The sequence below is a fragment of the Barbatula barbatula genome (assembly GCF_947034865.1).
Source record: "Barbatula barbatula genome assembly, chromosome: 6".
In the NCBI taxonomy this organism is placed as follows: Eukaryota; Metazoa; Chordata; class Actinopteri; order Cypriniformes; family Nemacheilidae; genus Barbatula; species Barbatula barbatula.
Window position 1 is genome coordinate 1895539 of NC_136765.1, and position 17702 is coordinate 1913240.

At 38.8% G+C, this 17702-nt stretch overlaps 1 protein-coding gene across 1 annotated transcript; it reads right to left on the reverse strand.

Moving 5' to 3' along the window:
* Positions 1-917: 917 nt before the first annotated feature.
* On the reverse strand, positions 918-17682 carry LOC306895394 (otoferlin; the record flags this gene model as incomplete). Its single annotated transcript, XM_079458617.1, has 41 exons — positions 918-1495; positions 2862-2962; positions 3475-3653; positions 3744-3985; positions 4080-4178; positions 4256-4344; positions 4422-4564; positions 4738-4898; positions 4990-5160; positions 5245-5372; positions 5455-5592; positions 5818-5961; positions 6047-6135; positions 6298-6355; positions 6668-6796; positions 6901-6930; positions 7917-7987; positions 8147-8309; positions 8391-8552; positions 8733-8852; positions 8930-9091; positions 9181-9315; positions 9406-9530; positions 9620-9803; positions 10780-10932; positions 11021-11137; positions 11225-11315; positions 11494-11594; positions 12247-12367; positions 12443-12626; positions 13797-13905; positions 14179-14402; positions 14667-14853; positions 14932-15118; positions 15560-15719; positions 15812-15896; positions 15976-16038; positions 16129-16260; positions 16334-16388; positions 17318-17420; positions 17634-17682. The coding sequence occupies 41 exons, from the start codon at positions 17680-17682 to the stop codon at positions 1315-1317; spliced, it is 5325 nt and encodes a 1774-aa protein (XP_079314743.1). The 3' UTR covers positions 918-1314.
* Between the last annotated feature and the right edge of the window lie 20 nt (positions 17683-17702).

The window sequence follows — 17702 nt, forward strand, 5'->3', positions numbered from 1 at the left end:
CGCCAAATTTCATTGGCCTTTTCAAAATAGTCAGAGATGACTGGTTCTCAAGGGCGAACCCCATCTGTCGGCTTCGACACAACGTCGAGAGACCGACAGAAAGGGAACTCATGGTATACAGTGGTATTTACAGTGGCATCATTCTTTAAACACAGTACAGACAGAAGGTCAAACACTATGTGATTTTTGAGGAAACTTTATTTATAGCTTTGGCAATTTTGTGACAAAACACAATAATGCCAATAGGTTTATTGAAAATATGAGTCCAACAGCAGAACACTTGCTATGATAGAAGTTCATCGTGGGATTTGCCTTCTCTTTAACCCCAAGTTGTCATTTCTAAACTTGAAAAGCAAGTCACACCAAGCGAAAAAACAAACAATGAATGCCAAGGGGGGTACTTTCTTCTCTTAGACTCCCAGAAGTTTCTTGGCCATATAGCCGGGCATATTGTAGAGGAACAGGGCAAGGAGGGCGAGCAGAAGCAGCGCCAGCACAATTTTGATGACCAGCCACTTGTATTGTGTGCAGATGAGATAGCGGATTGCCTTGAGCGGACTTAGGAACCACAGGAAGGTCGTGTCAGGACGGCTGGTGGAACAAAAACGGTAAACAACATTGTAAACACTGACTTTCAACTTTTGGCAGTTTTCAAATGTCCTTATTCATTAACAAATGCATTGGACATATGTTGTTATGTGTATCGAAACAGATGTCAATAAGAGAAATTGCTTTTGTTTAGGAAATCCGAATAATTATTTCGTAACATGCTGACAAATAAACGTTAAATGAACATTTAACATGTTTAAAGGTGCTTGATAACATCACAATACACTCAATCATCAACAGATAAAAACAGAAAACAAGAATAAATATGATTTAAGATGCATTTATCAAGAACTGGTAAGAAAACAAATGCATTTTATAGTTTTTATTCATTTATTGGTTAGATTCAAAGCACACAATAACACATAGCAGTAATGCAATATAAATAGTCAACTTTCATGCAAACCATTACCCAGAGACTTCTGAATCAATACAAAAACAACATTTGACATTAGTCTCGTAAATGCAAACCAGACCAGATCATTTTTTTGTTTAATTCTATGCAACTATGCTTGGAAAGAAATGTATGCTTTTTCAATTGCTGCGTGTAGGTCAGAGATATTTTGGGTTATTTCATTTTACATTAATCATTCAGTTTATTGCATTCGTGATTTTAAACAAAGTTGAAAACAATAAGACTAGTCCAACAAACAAATATCACAAAATGTCATCCGGAGATCAGTCTTGTAAGTAGGAGGAGAACGCTTTTCAAGCCCCTAGAAGTTTTTTCACCATGTATCCGGGCATACTGTACAAAAACAGCCCCAGCATGGCTAAGAGCAACAGAGCCAACACAATTTTGATGACCAGCCACTTGTATTGTTTGCAGATGAGATAGCGGATTGCCTTTAGCGGGCTAAGGAACCACAGGAATGTCGTGTCAGGACGGCTGGTGGAACAAAACCAGTAAACAAACTTTTAAACACGGACTTTTAACACAGACATTGCCAGTTTCACAATGTTTATCTCATGGATTAACACAATGAAGTTGCTGGAAGTTCGTTGCAAATTTCTACGTGTATTAGTCATACCAGTCAATTCCATGAAAAACTTCTGCTTTGTCTGAATAGCTAAATGTATTCTAGTATAATCGAATTTGGTTAACAAATTGACATTTAATGAACGTGAACATGAACATGCTTGTTAATATCAAATCGATTCAGAATGAAAGCATTCAGTTATGGACTAAAAGTACTGAAATTAAAGCTTATCATAAATAATAAGTTAATAATAAAGACGGTAGTTTGTGCTGCTCTGATCAAGAACTGCTAATAAATCAAATGCACGTTTTATAGCTTTTATTGATTTATTTGTACCATTCAAATCACACAATATACCATCTCAGTAATGCAATATAAATCTCCAAAGTTCTAAAAAACACATTTTACTATAACCTTGGAGATGCAAACCAGACATCTTTGTTATTATGTCTACGCAACTATGCATGAGAATATAAAAGCTCTGTCAAATGTTGACATATTGTTAGTTAGGGTTTGATTAACTGTTCAGTTTATTGTATTGAATGATTTTGAACAAAGTTGAGAGACAGTAAGACTTCTCCAACCATCAAGTATCAGAAATATCATTGGGACAGACGTACTGAAGAGCACAGGAAAGCCTTTCAAGCCCCTAGAAGTGTTTTCACCATGTATGTGGGTATACTGTAGAAAAACAGCCCCAGCATGGCTGATAGCAACAGAGCCAAAACACTTGAGATAATGAGACACTTGTATTGTTTGCAGATGAGATGGCGGATTGGCTTTAGCCGACTGACGAACCACAGGAAGGTTGTGTCGGGTAAAACTCAGTAGCACAACGCAGCTTTCTTGTCCTGACTGAATGTGCCATAACTTTAGTCGTGTACATATAAAAGTAAATGTTATTTTTTATGGACATGCTAAGAAAAAATATGTAAAGCTCATTTAAGTTCCTTTTATTAAATAAAATTGAGCAAAGTTGTAGTATATTTAATTTTTTTAATTTAATACTTTATGTTGTTGGTACGAGTACTAGTTTACTTGTACTGTAAGTACACTACTTAATACTACAATCTTAAACCATTACCACATTTTGTGTGCGGTCTGTAACTGAACACATCTCTGTGTTATTTCTAGAAAACCACATTTGTAACTTTAAACTGTCCCTTTTATTTATTACACAAAAACACATTATGTGTGAATGGCGTTTTTATTTGAATGATAAGATACGAGGGATGTTAAAAAGGGAAATAGATGAAAAGGTTTTGTAGATCTTACTTTGGTTTCTCGAGTGGTTCGGGTTCATTGCGTCCTTCACCCACAGGACTCTTCTCGGCCTCTTCACTCGTCATCAGATGGAGCTCCGCTTCTACTTTCCCCTGAGGAAATAAAACCTGTGTGAACGAGTGTGTGCTGAAGGTCCGGAATCTGCATTTTACTGTCCAAACCTTTGTGCTTTTAAGACTCAGTGTGAAGATAAAGCAATGAGTCTCAAGAGGCGGTGTGCAACATTGATCCGATGTAAATACTGAACATTCAACAAAAGATAAATCACAGATGAGCTTTCTGTAATATCTCAAATATTTCTTCTAGACATCAATGAGATAAATGGAGAGCAAATGGAAACTTTTTCTTAATCTGCATCCCGCAAGAGATAGTATCGTACGAGATATTTCTCCAAAGAAATAGAGTTTCTGAAGAGATCTCAACAATGTTTCAAACACAAATTTGTCTGCCAAACATCAATATTGTTGAAGATCTCGATATGAACTCAAACATTACTCATCAAATTTACCCAAATCCAGATTATTTGACCTCTAGAGTCTCATCTCATGTTTATTTCTCCTAAGCCTTTATGATTTCTAGATTCATTGGTGACTTGGTTACTTACTGTAATTTCCAGCTCATCGTTTTCATCTCTGGCCACGAACGGCCACCATCCTTTAATTCTCTTCTGTTTGAAGATGTTGACCATGGGCATGTCCTGTTCATTGATCACCATGTCAATGGAGCACTGCTTGGCCGTCTTGGCCCCGCGAGGGAATCGATTGAGATCCAGTTCAATTGCACCTGAATCCCAAACAAACATTTGTGTGATGACATGAAAGACGACTGAGACTCTTAATGATTCTCTTTATGATAAAAAATCCAACATCACACCCAGAAAATCATCGGCGGAGAAATGATCGGCATCCCAGACTTGTAAATTCAGTCGGGCAGGAATCTTATACTCGGTCTCATCCCAGGAAAACATGGACTCTTTCTTTGAGATGACAATCTTCTCCTCTGCCTGCAGATAGTCGAAGGGATAAATGAAGCGCCAGTTGAAGTTTCCTTCGCCGGTCAGTGAATGATAGTGGACGTCAGTGTCCTGTTTATCCTCCTGTTGACCCTTCAGCCAGCTGGTCAATACAAACGTGAAAACAACATCTTCATTTCATTTCTTCAAGTCATTAAATTGGTGTTTGTGTAGTGATGTCACGCGTGACGTCATACCCGCGAACGAATATGTCACTAGACTTTTCTCCCGTGAAGATGTCATCGTCCTCCAGAACGACCTCATCTGTGTTCCACACGATCACCCGCAGCTCGAATCTGTCCATCATTACAATATCATTACAACAACATCACAGAGATGAAATGCTGTATTAGGATCAGTAAATGGACTTTACTTCTTTGGTTTTCGTGGGGAAATATCAAGAGAAGGTCCAGGCGCAGGCATATCCTTTGGAAACATGTCCACCCACATCTCAATACGTCCCTGCATCATAATAATCACACGTTAATTCATCATCTTTATCTCTGGACGGATCATCTGTCTGTTAGATCATTCCTGACCTGCTCGATGCCGGGTTTATCGGGATTCAGGAGAGGTCTGGTCTCCACGTGCTCTGGAACCAGTTTGCAGCCAATCCTTGGCAGATCTTCCCAGCGGTTGAGCACAGCGAGAGCCAGATGTTCATCGGTCTGTTTCTTTAGTCCTGTCATAGAGATGTTATAGAACTCTAGAACCCCATCACTGCTGTTAAACCAGCTGGCCTTATATCTTACAGATTTTACATTGGAGCTCATGAGCAAAAATGCCAAAACTGATTACGAAATGATTTCTAAATTCCTCCCGAGCTGGTTCATTTCAAATGCTTCATGGTAATACCGTTTTCATCCTCGATTTCGGTGGGTCCCGTGTAAACTCGGTTGGCCACCTTCACTCTTCCTCCCGGGCCATACTGGGGCTGATCCATTTTGCTGTCTTTGCAGAGTTTGGCAAGGATTTGCGTCGGTTTCAGGGGGTCTCTCCACACGTTATAGCCATGACTTAACAAAACAGCAGGACAAGTTGTTATTGATATTGTACTGTAAGTACAGTATGTACTCCAGATCATGACAGCAGCAGATCAATGCTTACATTGCATAGCTGGAGGTGAGGCCACATGTTGCCCGGTGTTTGCTGTAGTAACGGTTTTCCAAATCAATCTTCGTCTCTCCAATCAGATCATCGGTCCCCACCAAATCCCAGTCATAGATGGACACGGTGAGGGTGGAATCCATCGGTAGTGTTGCTTCAATATCAAAAGACCTAAATGTTTGGGGTAAATTAGTTCATTCTGATTGTAATATTTATATCATTGAGGTGAATGAGAATGACAGCTAATGTACTAACTTTCCAAACACAGGGTTGAGCTGTTTAGAGATGTAACTCTCTTTGTCCTTTATCTCGGATTTTCCGAGCTTAATTGCGACATAAGGATCTGCTTTCCCATTGATGTCTGCGGGATGGAGATCTGTTGCCTGAGACACAGTCGTGCAATCATAAATGATTATTAAACATATGCAAACAGAATAAAACCGCAGTTATGTGAGTCGCACATACCCTTACGACATAGACTCGGACCATGACGTTTATTGGGTCGTTGTGTGGAATGTTCTGGAACATGCCCATGTTGGAATCAAAGCTCATTTCTCTGGAAAACTCATCTGACAGAGGAACTTTATAGATACACAAAGATCCCTGCAGAGCACACAGATAAAAAAACTAATTCAACTGAACAGAAATTCGACATCTTAGTGTCCTTGAGTAACATATTGGTTCCTGTTTGTTCCTTTGATACATCTCACGCGGGCCAGAAGTGGGACGGATCTGGGCCGACACAATGTAGCTATCTTGGTTGCCTGATCCAATGAGTGTTAAATGGCCCACTTCCCTGATGACAGAGAAGAAAACTCAACAACAGACCTTAAATTTCCCAATGAGTCTGTCCTCATCGGCTGCGTTCTGGTCCACATCAGCATCGTCTGAGCATTTCCCTCTGAACAGATTAAAGGTGTGAAGCCAGTCTTCAAAACTGTTGTATTCAATCTCAAGTTCTCTGTTATACATCTGTGAAGAACATAAGACCTTCACATGAAACCACACATGAAGAACAACTGGACTTTTTCAATTTTAAGTGTGTATATTTATGGACCTTCAGCTCCTCGATTTTCTGCTTCTTCTTCTCTGGTCCGCTCTCTCCAGGCGCTGGCTTGTTCCTTCCCTTCCCTCGCTTCCTCCTGCCTGTCAGATCAAGATAAACATGCAAACATCATAAAAATGTGTAATATGTACACAAGCTTTTACCTAACAAAAGAAAACAAGTATTTAACGCAATAGAGGTTGTATTGTATGAACTGTATTTTGAAAAACCTCTGATCCGCTATGATGTTAATACTGAGTTACCTTCTCCAGAGTCGACATCATCCTTCTCTTCAGCCTCTGCTTCTTGTGCTTTAATAACCTTAAAGAACCATTATTACACATTTAAAACAGTTAAATGAAGGCTCCTGTATAGTCATGTTTCAGTTTAAAGGAACATAATTGTCATATAGGCTAGTAGCTTACATGTTTTTAAAATACATTATATATGAAGAGTATATAACTTTATTATTTTTTATGATGTTATCATGTTTTTATTGTGTTAATAAGCTGTATTTTTTGTTATTATGGCTTAAATCAAAACAAAGCTTCTGCAGTTTGATTAATATCAGTTGGAATGCACAAAAAAACAAGATTTTTGAAAATGATCATATATTGTATAAGAACGTCTCACTTCTTTCAGTGTCTCAATAGAAGCGAAGTATTTGGACCACCAGTCCAGCATGCTCTCATCTAGCTCCTCCTCTTCTGGCTCCTCCCCCTTCTTACGCTTCTTTTTGCCTTTTCCACCCTTCTCTTCCTCCTGTCGCAGCGTTGAGAACAAAAATAAACACGGTCAACACACGTTTAACTTTCATACTGTACTGAATTAACACCAAAACTCTACTGTACATTTACTGTACTCACCATGTCAACCTTCACCACAGCGTCAGACGACTGCAACACAGTCAATGCACATGTCATTACTTATTGTTTACTCTTATTGTTTTTCATATATGATTTTATGTACATTGCCATTTAAACGTTTTGAAACACCTTCTTTATTGTCCAACAATTTTGTAATTCCAGTAGTAATTAATTATGATAAAGTCATTTAATTTGGAAGTTTATTTATTAAAAACATTAATAATAATCCTTTTTATATATTCAGTTAGTTTATTTAGTATTTACGAAATACTATATTTCAAGGGTAGTAAACTTCCTACATACTATAGCATTTTGAATTTGAGTTATCTCAACAAGTTAAATCTAGAGAAGTTAACTTAACTCAAAATGTTAAGTTGTGATAACTAATTGGTGCAATCATTTTTTTCATACTACAGACTATAGTACAATATCATATTCTACAGTATACCGTGATTCAATACAGTTTACTATAGTAACACAAATATACTACAGCCTGAGAATCGAACCATTTAATGATCCTGAGAATTCAGTTGAGTGAGTGTAAAAGTTCTATCCGTTCTCATTGATCTGCGTATAAATAACATGCTGTCGCAGTATCGTGTAATAAATACGACAAAGTTCAATAGTGTGTGCATATGATATGCCAATGTTTGCGTGCACCTCGATGGAGAGCTGCCAATTTGAGTCGTACATGAAGAGGAAACACTGAAATAATTTAAATAACACAGATAGGTTTAGGGTTTGTTTAACGGTTGAGGTTATAATATGCACGCATGCTAAAATTAGCTTTAGCGCAAAGTGCTGTTTAATTTGCATGCACGTTAAAATTGGTCGATCATATGCACGCAAAAATAGGCGATTTGTATGCACACACAACTGAACATTGGTGTATTACACGATATCGCAACAGGGAGTTTTATTTATCCGTACGTGATGAGAATGGTTTCAAAAGTTTGTTTGGTGGTGTATAACAGCGAAGGTGACAGAAACGTGAAGTATTCTGCAATATTACATACTGAGTCCAGTTTGACCACAGTCTCTATCTTCTTGACAGCTGGTTCCGGTTCTGTGTGGATAACAACCTCTTCTGTGTAGGAAACGACAGTGTTAGAAAAAAATACTGTAAAAAAATGTACTTACAAAATAATAGGGCCAAACAGTGGTGCTTGCTTTGCAGCTTTGAAATTCCATACGCAGTTGAGCTGAAGATACAAACAAAAGGTTTGTCTTCTCTTATCAAACGCACCCATAGCAGACCAGTTATTGACGCTCTTCTCTGTCGGTCTGTAAATGAACTTGCGCAGAGACGTGACGGCGTGAGAGCCCACCAGCGTGTAGCGTCCGAACGCCCTGCAGTCCACGACCCGAATGTTCAGAGGAGGATGAAGAAGCTCGTTTTCAGGCAGATCCTGAACGACAAGTGTGAATGTTATCAAGTGTTTGTGATTCACCCGACGATATTCGTAAGATACACCGCAGTGGCAACTCACCACTTCAAACCACTTCACCAGAGTGCTGAAATTAGGATTCTTCTTGTAGTTTTGAATCAGCGATGACTGAACGCCTTTCCCCGCACACTCGATGTCCACACGAGGACGATCCACTTGTGCCAGATTCACTCGCTTCAGGTCCCTCAGACCCCAGAACAACACCTGGGGTGTATTTACACACCCTGATCAGTTAACAAGTCATGAGAGAGATTTTCACATGCTAACTTCTGTCATGTTTATACAAATATATGGTTGTGGGCGACTGTACTGTACTATATCCATCACTGTACTGTTTACGGTTTAAAGTGTTTAAAAAAATAAATACACATCTGAGCTGTTTACCTCAATTCTGTATCTACTCAGGACGGGTCTGATTCCGATAGGAACAGGCAGAATTGGACCGCGGTCAATATCTGTAGGTCCATCTATAGGAGGCAGATCAGCCTTTCCACCGGGGCCAATCTGAAAGAGTTACACAAGAGATGTGTGAGCACACACACACACACACAGTACGGACACACACATGTGACGTGACCTACCTGTAACAGTTCAAAGGCTGCGAGCATTTCTCCAGCCGTGCCGTTACCCCGGTAGATCTGGTAATACTCTAACTGAGGAGGGAATCGTGGAGGTCCATAATGCTCATCTGACATCTTGGTTATGGGTTTAGCAAACGTGCGGCCCATGAAATCAGCTTTACCCTTCACACAAAGAATGAGAATGAGATGGACACACAACAGCAGCAGGGAGGGTCATCAATAACCACACACTCAATGTCACGAGCACTCACGACTGTGTCCTGATCATAGATCTCGATGACGATTATTGGCGGATCATCTCTCAGTTCACCTGCCTCACCGTACAGCTCCACATTATCAAACACCATCAGCTGATCCCACGTGGGACACAGGGTTTCATTCAGGATCTGACGGATTACAGTCAACACATTTCATTCTCCTTCTGACGCACAACATTTCAAAGCCAAAGTGTCTGTTAGGTGGGACGTTTATGGTACCTCTGTTACTTGACTGTGAGTGGAAAAGAACACCCGAGCGAAAGGGTCCGACAGTCCCGTGCTGTCTGCAGCAAACAGACTCCGAGCTTGATACATGTGGACCCTCAGCTGGAAGATCTGTTTCACTGTTCAGACACATTTAAACACGGCATTCAAGCGTTAGTCTGGAGTGCTACGATATTATGATGAACGCTCTGTTACTGGGTCATCTTACTGGTGTACTGTAGACTGATGGGTGGGGACGACTGCACTCCTTTGACTGCTTTGTTCTCCTCAAACCCGTTGGGTAATCCGCTCAGGTAGTCCTTACGCTGTCGGTTCAGGCCCAGCCACAGATACAGCTCGGTTTTGGCCTGAACGGTCCACCCCGCAGGTCCAAAACTCTTCTTACCAGGGAGCTGGAGAGAGGAAGAATCTGTGCTCAATGTAACATTGTGCGAAACTTTACTTTTGCGGCTGTGTGAACTGTGTGAGAATCATAGAAGTGATTTGAAGAAACTAAATGGTCCTAAAGCACATGTGGTCCTAATAGGACCTCCGTAGGAAATGAATTGGAAACAGCAAAAAGTGTTCTGTTTGATTGAATGATACAAACATGGCGACTTTTGGGTCACAAAAATTATGAATGTGATTAAAAACGACCTGAAGTGTCACATTCTTACTCCTGACCGACCACCATAGGAAATGAATTGTAATATAATCTATTTTACTGTTAAATATAATATTTATTGCATACATTTGATATAAAATTATAACATTTCCCCAAAATCTGTCAAAATTATACTCAACAATAATATCATCATAATAATAAATATATTTATTGTCATGATAATGTTTTAGTCAGTATTTACTGCATAAATATGCCATAAACCATATATTATTGAATATTCAATTATTTCAATGGAAAACATATTATTTGTATTGCACAAATATTACATCAATCCATAAAATATGTAAGGTAGGTCAAATATTATTGATCTTAAATATTTTACTTTGATTTCTAAAATAAATCAATCCAAATTTAATTCAGTTTAATTTTTAAAGTATATTTAGTGCTTCTCACAATTGTCATTGTTGCAAAGCAGCTTTACATGATACAATACTGTTAATACACATAATAATAATAATAATAATAATAATAATAATAAGAAGAAGAAGAAGAAGAATAGATGAATAACGAAAATAAAGAGAATATATTGTATTAAAATACATGATATTTTCATGATGCATTGTGCATTGATATAAATGAACCAAAATAAATACTATGTTGGATTGTTAGAAACTGTAAATTGTTCAATTAAAGTTGAAGGTATTCAGTTTCTTTAGACCAGGAGGAGTACGAGTGTGAGCACCAGCGGGTCAAAGACATCTAACCTTGAAAAAGAGGGTCTGGACCTTCCCACAGTCTTTCCCCTTCTCTTCTTCCAGCGGAGAGTGAAGGATGTCTTTGGAGGGAACGCGAGCGTACGCGATGCGCTTGTTGTTGCTTATCATCCAAATGTAAATATCTGGAATGCTGTGTTGAGGCTGAAAGGAAAAGTTAGCATCTATGTGAATATTTTGCAGTGATATGAATCATGTACACGAGCGAACAGGTGGATGTAGGATGTGTCACCTCATCAGACAGGAATCTGAGCTTCTGAAGGAAGTTGTGCGCCAGTTTGATTTTGTCTCTCACGTTACTCTTCTTCACCTGTGATCTCATGCTCTTTGCCTGCTGGCCCATGTTCTCCTGAAGACGTCATAAACAGAAACACAACACTGAGTCTACAGCCTCACAGTATGGACGGGACATGCTGGAGATCTGTGTGTGTTTTACCAGCTCATGCATGCAGGACTTCAGTCTCTCCCGGTCTAGCTTTGTCTTTCCAGTCTGGTTCTGGTCATTATTCACCAAAGTGACGAAGGTACTGAAAGAATTCATTTTTATTTGATAATTTGGTCAGCAAATGTTATTGTACTATATTATAAGACGTCAATCCTTTCGTATCACTTTATAAAAAATACAGATATACATCGGCCAAAATGACTAAAGGCTGGTAAGATTTACATCAGAAAGATATGCATCAGAAAAACACGTGTCCTAACCTGCAGCCTTGGCTGAGCTCTTCCAGGACTCCTCTGAGTCTGCGTTCAGGATACGCCTTCTCTGTTTTAATGATCTCCTGAACATCGTTTAATCCATCCTCCTGTTACACAATATACAGCTTTAGTTTTACATGTAGTATTATAAACAACAGTTGTAATCAGACTTGTTTAGTTAAATACAACATATTATATTAAAACAAAGTAGACAAAGGTTGCAAGTAACAGGGTTGACGCTCAGTAGTTGACTCACTTTTGACTAAATGTGTGTTTATAAGGATTCATAAATATATTTCCTATATTAAAAAAAAAATTCCTACAATAACCTGGAAACAGGTTTGAATGCTTGGGCTTTATGGATCAAAGTGAATGGAGGCTGTAAATCTGATTCAAATAACATTATTTCTTTTATATCAAAATATCAAAACATGTCACGAACGCTTATTAAGAAATTAAACACAGATATATGCAGTAACACGGATGACCTTAAAACGTAAAAGATGGATAACAGTATATTTTTGCAAATAAAGTAATAATTAAAGTAATGTAATTTCAAGTAAATTTGTAAAATCCCGTATCAAAATGATAACACGATATGAATTGTTAAATACAGCGAGGAAGGTCAAGACTCCTGTTGTGAGTAAATTCTCCTTGTTGCAGATTTTGTTATTTTAAACCAGGTACATACTGTTTGCAGAATACCATTTCTGATATTTGAGCTTATTAAACATTGGTCTCATGTTCAGTTCATGTTACCAGTTTATCTGCTATATTGTCCATGATGTTAGAATTATAAAGCCGTCGTCTCTGGTCCTGCCACCAGCTCTTGATACAGATACAGGGCTTCCTCTCGAAATAGGGCAGGTGGAAATAATTTCTGAAACAATAAGAATATACATTATACTGGACTTCAACACACACAGATAAGAAATGAATGCGGTGGTTATCAGACCTTTCGGTGATGACGGGCTTCATCGGAGGTGTGGTGGAAACTGAAGTTATGTCTCCATCAGTATCCATCTCTTCATCACTGGAGCCGTGAATGAGCTCAGACTCTTCATCGTCTCCATCTCCATCTCCTTTCTTCTTCTTTGATCGTGGTTTGGTTGGAGTATCAACCTCACTGCCATAGTTTCCTTGGGTTGAGAGTTTGATAATGTGGATTTTAAAATCATTTCCAATGGCATTATTGTGGTGGATCATTTGTTTTTGTATTTATTGGTTTCGTATGGAATATTTCATATTTCAATTATCTCTTATCAGATCATGCAGGCATTTATTTTCAACAAAATAAAAGAATATTTGAAAATGGCTAACAGGTGTTTAATAATAAAGTGTATGGTAAGGTTAGGGGTAGTAGGGAGGTCTTTATTGTCCCAATTATTTGGAATCCATTTAATTATTTTAAAACATATATATGCCGGTTTCACAGAAGGCCAGTGAAATAAAAGATTTCATGAAATATTGCAGCGTTTATAGTAAATCGCTTATCAATGCGGGTCATTTTCTTTTTAAAATGCATGTACCCTCATAATGTTCAGTTAAAATCTGAAAATGCACTTCCGCCCTGAAATGACTATCCATCTTAAATGACGTAAATTAGACGGGTTGGCCGGAGCATCCATGGACTCCTCCCCTTCAACTGTCTGCCGCCAGTTTCATTTTAAAATCAATGCAACAGTTGTTTTTACACATCCAATCAACTCGCAGTGAAAAATGCAAGCCACGCCCACTAATTTTTTCCTTTGAAATTCCTTTTCACTTGGAAATGTGTCCGAATACGGAAGTAAAACTGATCGCAACTTTCGGTTCATGGGGACATTAGGGCTTGTTCCAGACCAAAAAAATACTTGAGCTTTCTAAAGTGAAAACAGCGTTTACTGTTTATGTTAAAATATGTTATTATTTTGTGAAAGAGCGCAATGTAAGTAGCTAATTTTAATGTTTGACAACTGTTTTATTATAGATATTTTAAGGACGTTTGCATGTAAGAAGATGTGAAAAAGGATGGCTGCTTCGTTTTCTTCCTCTTTCTGGCGTTTGCGAGTTTGCGCTCCCTTTGTGTTTGTTGTTACTATTTGTACGCGATTGTAAACAATTATAATAGCAAACCAGATGCGGATGGATGAGTCACGTTAAACGTTCTTGCATAAAGCCCGGACCTGACTTCCTACGCCACCGATCTATATTGTATGTCAAATCCAGGAACTGAAGTTATGAAGGCTTCCTCCATTCATCTCTGAACTACATTCTAATGTAAAAATCTGTGTGAAAAAACAAGGCAGATACTTTTGGCTGTGTTTTACCTATTGTAACCTCAAAGTTGATGGGTTTGTCTCCAATCTTTCTGTCAATCATCGTGGCCTCCAGGAAACATCCGAAGAGAAAGAATTCCTCGATTTTTCCTGCGGCATTCTAAACATACAGAAACACAAATAAACCAGTTCTGATATCTTTGTGCTCATGGACAATTCACTAGTGCTCTGGAACAGCTGGAGATATTTGACTTGTGTTCATTGTGTTCAACAGCAGGTCACGTGCCGAACAAAGCCAAACTTTGGCTGTGTAGATGATTGTCTGGCACATAAAGGTCTACTATGAGTATTACTGCTCAATGAATAATGTAAAGAGAGATAAATACAGGTAATAAATGATTCACTGTCATTGTCCTGTCAATGGATCACGTACATCTGAGATGTTGGGTATCCCCTCCACCTGCACCTCAGTGGAGCTCATGACATCCGGAGAAGAGGTGTCGAGTATCTCCACAGCCAGACTGACGAGCAGCCGGGCACGGAACGACACCCCCTCCCCTAAACCTTCGTTCAAGTCCTGGTACTCGTCCATGAGGGTGTAACTACGCGTCGAGCCGTACATGTTGACCCAAGCCGGCCCCAGGGTTGGAAGGAAGCCTATCAGTGAGAGAAATATCCGTCAATGTTCCCACCTTATGACCGATGACGATTTTATGATGTCTGTTGGATGAGCATTTCTGAAAATGATTTCATTATTTTGAATGTGAGAAATTTCTAGCATTTTACAAGCTTTCGTTAAGATTGTGTTGACTTTCCAGGTCTTGGAAATCACTATTCCTTGATATTTTCTTAGTTTTTCGTATGAACCCTGTTGGACCCCTTGAAAGGTGGGGAAACATATTGAAAGCACCGTGACTATACCTTTGTCTCCATCATTTGCAATCTTTCTCAAGTCGATGAAGTGCGTTCCTATGGCCACATCATTGACTTTATCCGAGTCGCGGATCTGCACCTTCATTCTACGACACAGAGGTGGAAACTGCTCAGTGAAGACGATCTGCTCGTTCCAGATGGGCTCATAACTGCTCTTCTGGATAGACGTCTTGCCCTGCATTGTGTACAGACGACAGCTTCAGTTTGTTCTGTAAAAAAAGATGCTGGTGAATTTTGACAGAGTTGTGCCCACCTTCTGTCCTGCGAACTGAACCTGGACGTACGGATCCACCAGGTCCTTGTTTTCTCCAATGAACGCTTTCTTGACATTAGCCATGATGCTGGTGTTCATTTTTGGCAATCCTTCGGCTCGGTAGATCTTCAAGTAGAATTTCGCCCACTGACGCTCAGCTGGAACGTCTTCTGGCAGCAGAAGATTCCTGGAACAAGACAATGGAAAAATAAGATGCATGTTTTCCTGTCTAACACAATCTCATAGGGATTCGTAACTATTTTAGAAAGGTTGCTCATTAATATGCATTTGTACAATCTCGTTTGTACGTTTCGATACGATCTGCATTTGCTCCAGTAATGGTCCGGTTTTTGAGCAGGGCTTCATCACTGCATCAGATATTTGGGGCGGAGATTGTTAATAGCATTGCTATGTGGTTGCTAAGGTTGCCAGGGTGTTGTAAGTGTTGTCTTTTGTGTTGTTATGCAGTTGCTAGGGTTTTGCTAGGTAGTCGCCAGGGTAATTTTGGTGGTCACCTATTAGCCCAAATCAACAGGGCGCACAGTGCAAACTTAAGGTTAAAGATTTGTTTGACTTATGCTAACAATAAGCACAGCTAATTCCAACAGTACAAAGCGGTGGTTTTTACCCCTCTATGTCGTCCTCTTCCGTCTCGTTTGCTTTATGTGGAGTTTTAATAGTATCGCCTTTTGCAACAACCGAGATGTCACACTTGACATAGCCTTTGCATCCAGCGGTGATGTCATCAGGGTCACATAAAGTGGCCCATTTATGGAAGAACTGATGCTCTGTGGAGGTAAAGACATATGGAGAATTACTGAAGATGTCCAGACATCTGTGATACAGGGATGTTGTAAGTTTAAGTAAGAAAAGGCTTTACCAGGTTGTGAATATACAGTGCCCACATCAAGCTTGAAGCTTCCGACAAGCGTTCCACTTCGCAAAAGATTTTTAGAGTGGATGACCTGCAGGGGGAATCAGATTTTATTGATCAATGAAACAAATGGTAACTAACTAAAGCTTTGTTTGTTACGTGACACTTACTGATATTTTCAGGATCTTGTCAAACATGACGTCAGGAGGAACGCTGAAGTCGTAAACAAAGTACTGCAGGAGACATGTTGAACATTAAGGGTGGATTTGATCTTATATACGGTATATTCATATTCACGTGGCACTGTAACAATCTCAACATACCTCATTGTAGTAAGGGCAGTTTGTCGACTCCTTCATTGAAGTGTACTTCTTGTCATCTCCGATTTCTACACACACCACCGGATCCATGTTCAGACCCACCAGCTGACGGGCCTCTATGACAGTTACACTAACCTGGCATAATATAAATGATAAGATTACTGTATGTGATATTTACAGTGTATTCAGAGGTATTTTTGTCACATACTTGGAAATCCATTGGTCTTCCAGCGCTAGGTTCGATCTTGATGTCCGGCTTTGATCTGCAGAATTGATGGAAAAATTTATTGACTTTGTATATTTGGGCAATTCTTTGAAACGGTGTCTGTTCACTTTTAAACAGGTGAAGGAAATGTATGTAAGATAAAAAGTGTTGAACATGTTGAGTCGTGATCATCAGATTAAAGATATTTTACTACATAGAGAATGTTTTTTTCCAATTCACTTGTCCATTATCAGTAGTTTAAAGTATAAAGTAGTCATGGTAACGGGGCTGATATTTTTTAATTGGTGACAAAACAAGGTTGTTAAAAACAAGATATTTGGAAAAAATGTTTCTGGGTCATCATTGACTACCATAGTAGAAAAAATGTCAAAGGCCTAGAACTGGTTGCTTTCCTGAATTCTTCAAAATATCTAATTTTGTGTTCAAAAGAAGAAAACAATGATAATATTATCTTATTCCTACAATGATAGTTAAAGGGATCGGTCACACAAAAAATCGTATATCATTTACTCACCCTCAGGTTGTTCCAAACCCGTATCAAGGACAATATTTGTAAGAATGTGAGTAACCAAACAGATCTCATCCTCCATTTACTCCATATAGGGAAAAAAAATACTATGGGAGTCAATGTGGGATGAGATATTTTTGGTTACTGACATTCTTGCAGACCTTTGTGTTTAGAAGAACAAAGACATTTATACAGGTTTGAAATGACAAGAGGGTGAGTAAATGATGACAGAATTTTCATTTTTGGGTGGAGTTTCCCTTTAAAAGTGATATATTATACTGTAATGGTAACGGGGTTGATGCACAACACAATATCACAATCCTGCTTGAGAGTTCATGTCCAAAATATGATTTTTGTCAATATGATGACTGTAATAAGAAAGATTTAGTTTTACACCAGCTGTATACAGCTAATGTCAGAGACAGATGTGGTCCACGGATGTGATGAACAACAGTCACCTTTTATTGGAGACATTGGTGGTGACTGCGGTCACTGATGCTAGTGAGATTGTGTCGGGGTCTGGCATTCTCATGTCTTCCGTCTCCAGTATGGCAGGTTCATCTAAAAGATGAAAAAAGATAAATAGCATTACAAACAGCACTGTTGATTTCCATCGTACTTCTTACAATATGAAATTAGAATTGTGTTCACATCAATGCTAGATCTATTTTATAATAGTATATTACCCATGTATTTTAAATAGACAAAAATAATCATATTGTAAAATGCACACAATAATAGGATTTACACAATAAGGTAAATAGAAAATTTGACCTTGAGCTTTTCCATCATCCTTTGATGCACGATGCTTGTTGCGTTTCATTGTTGCAAATGAGTGGATTT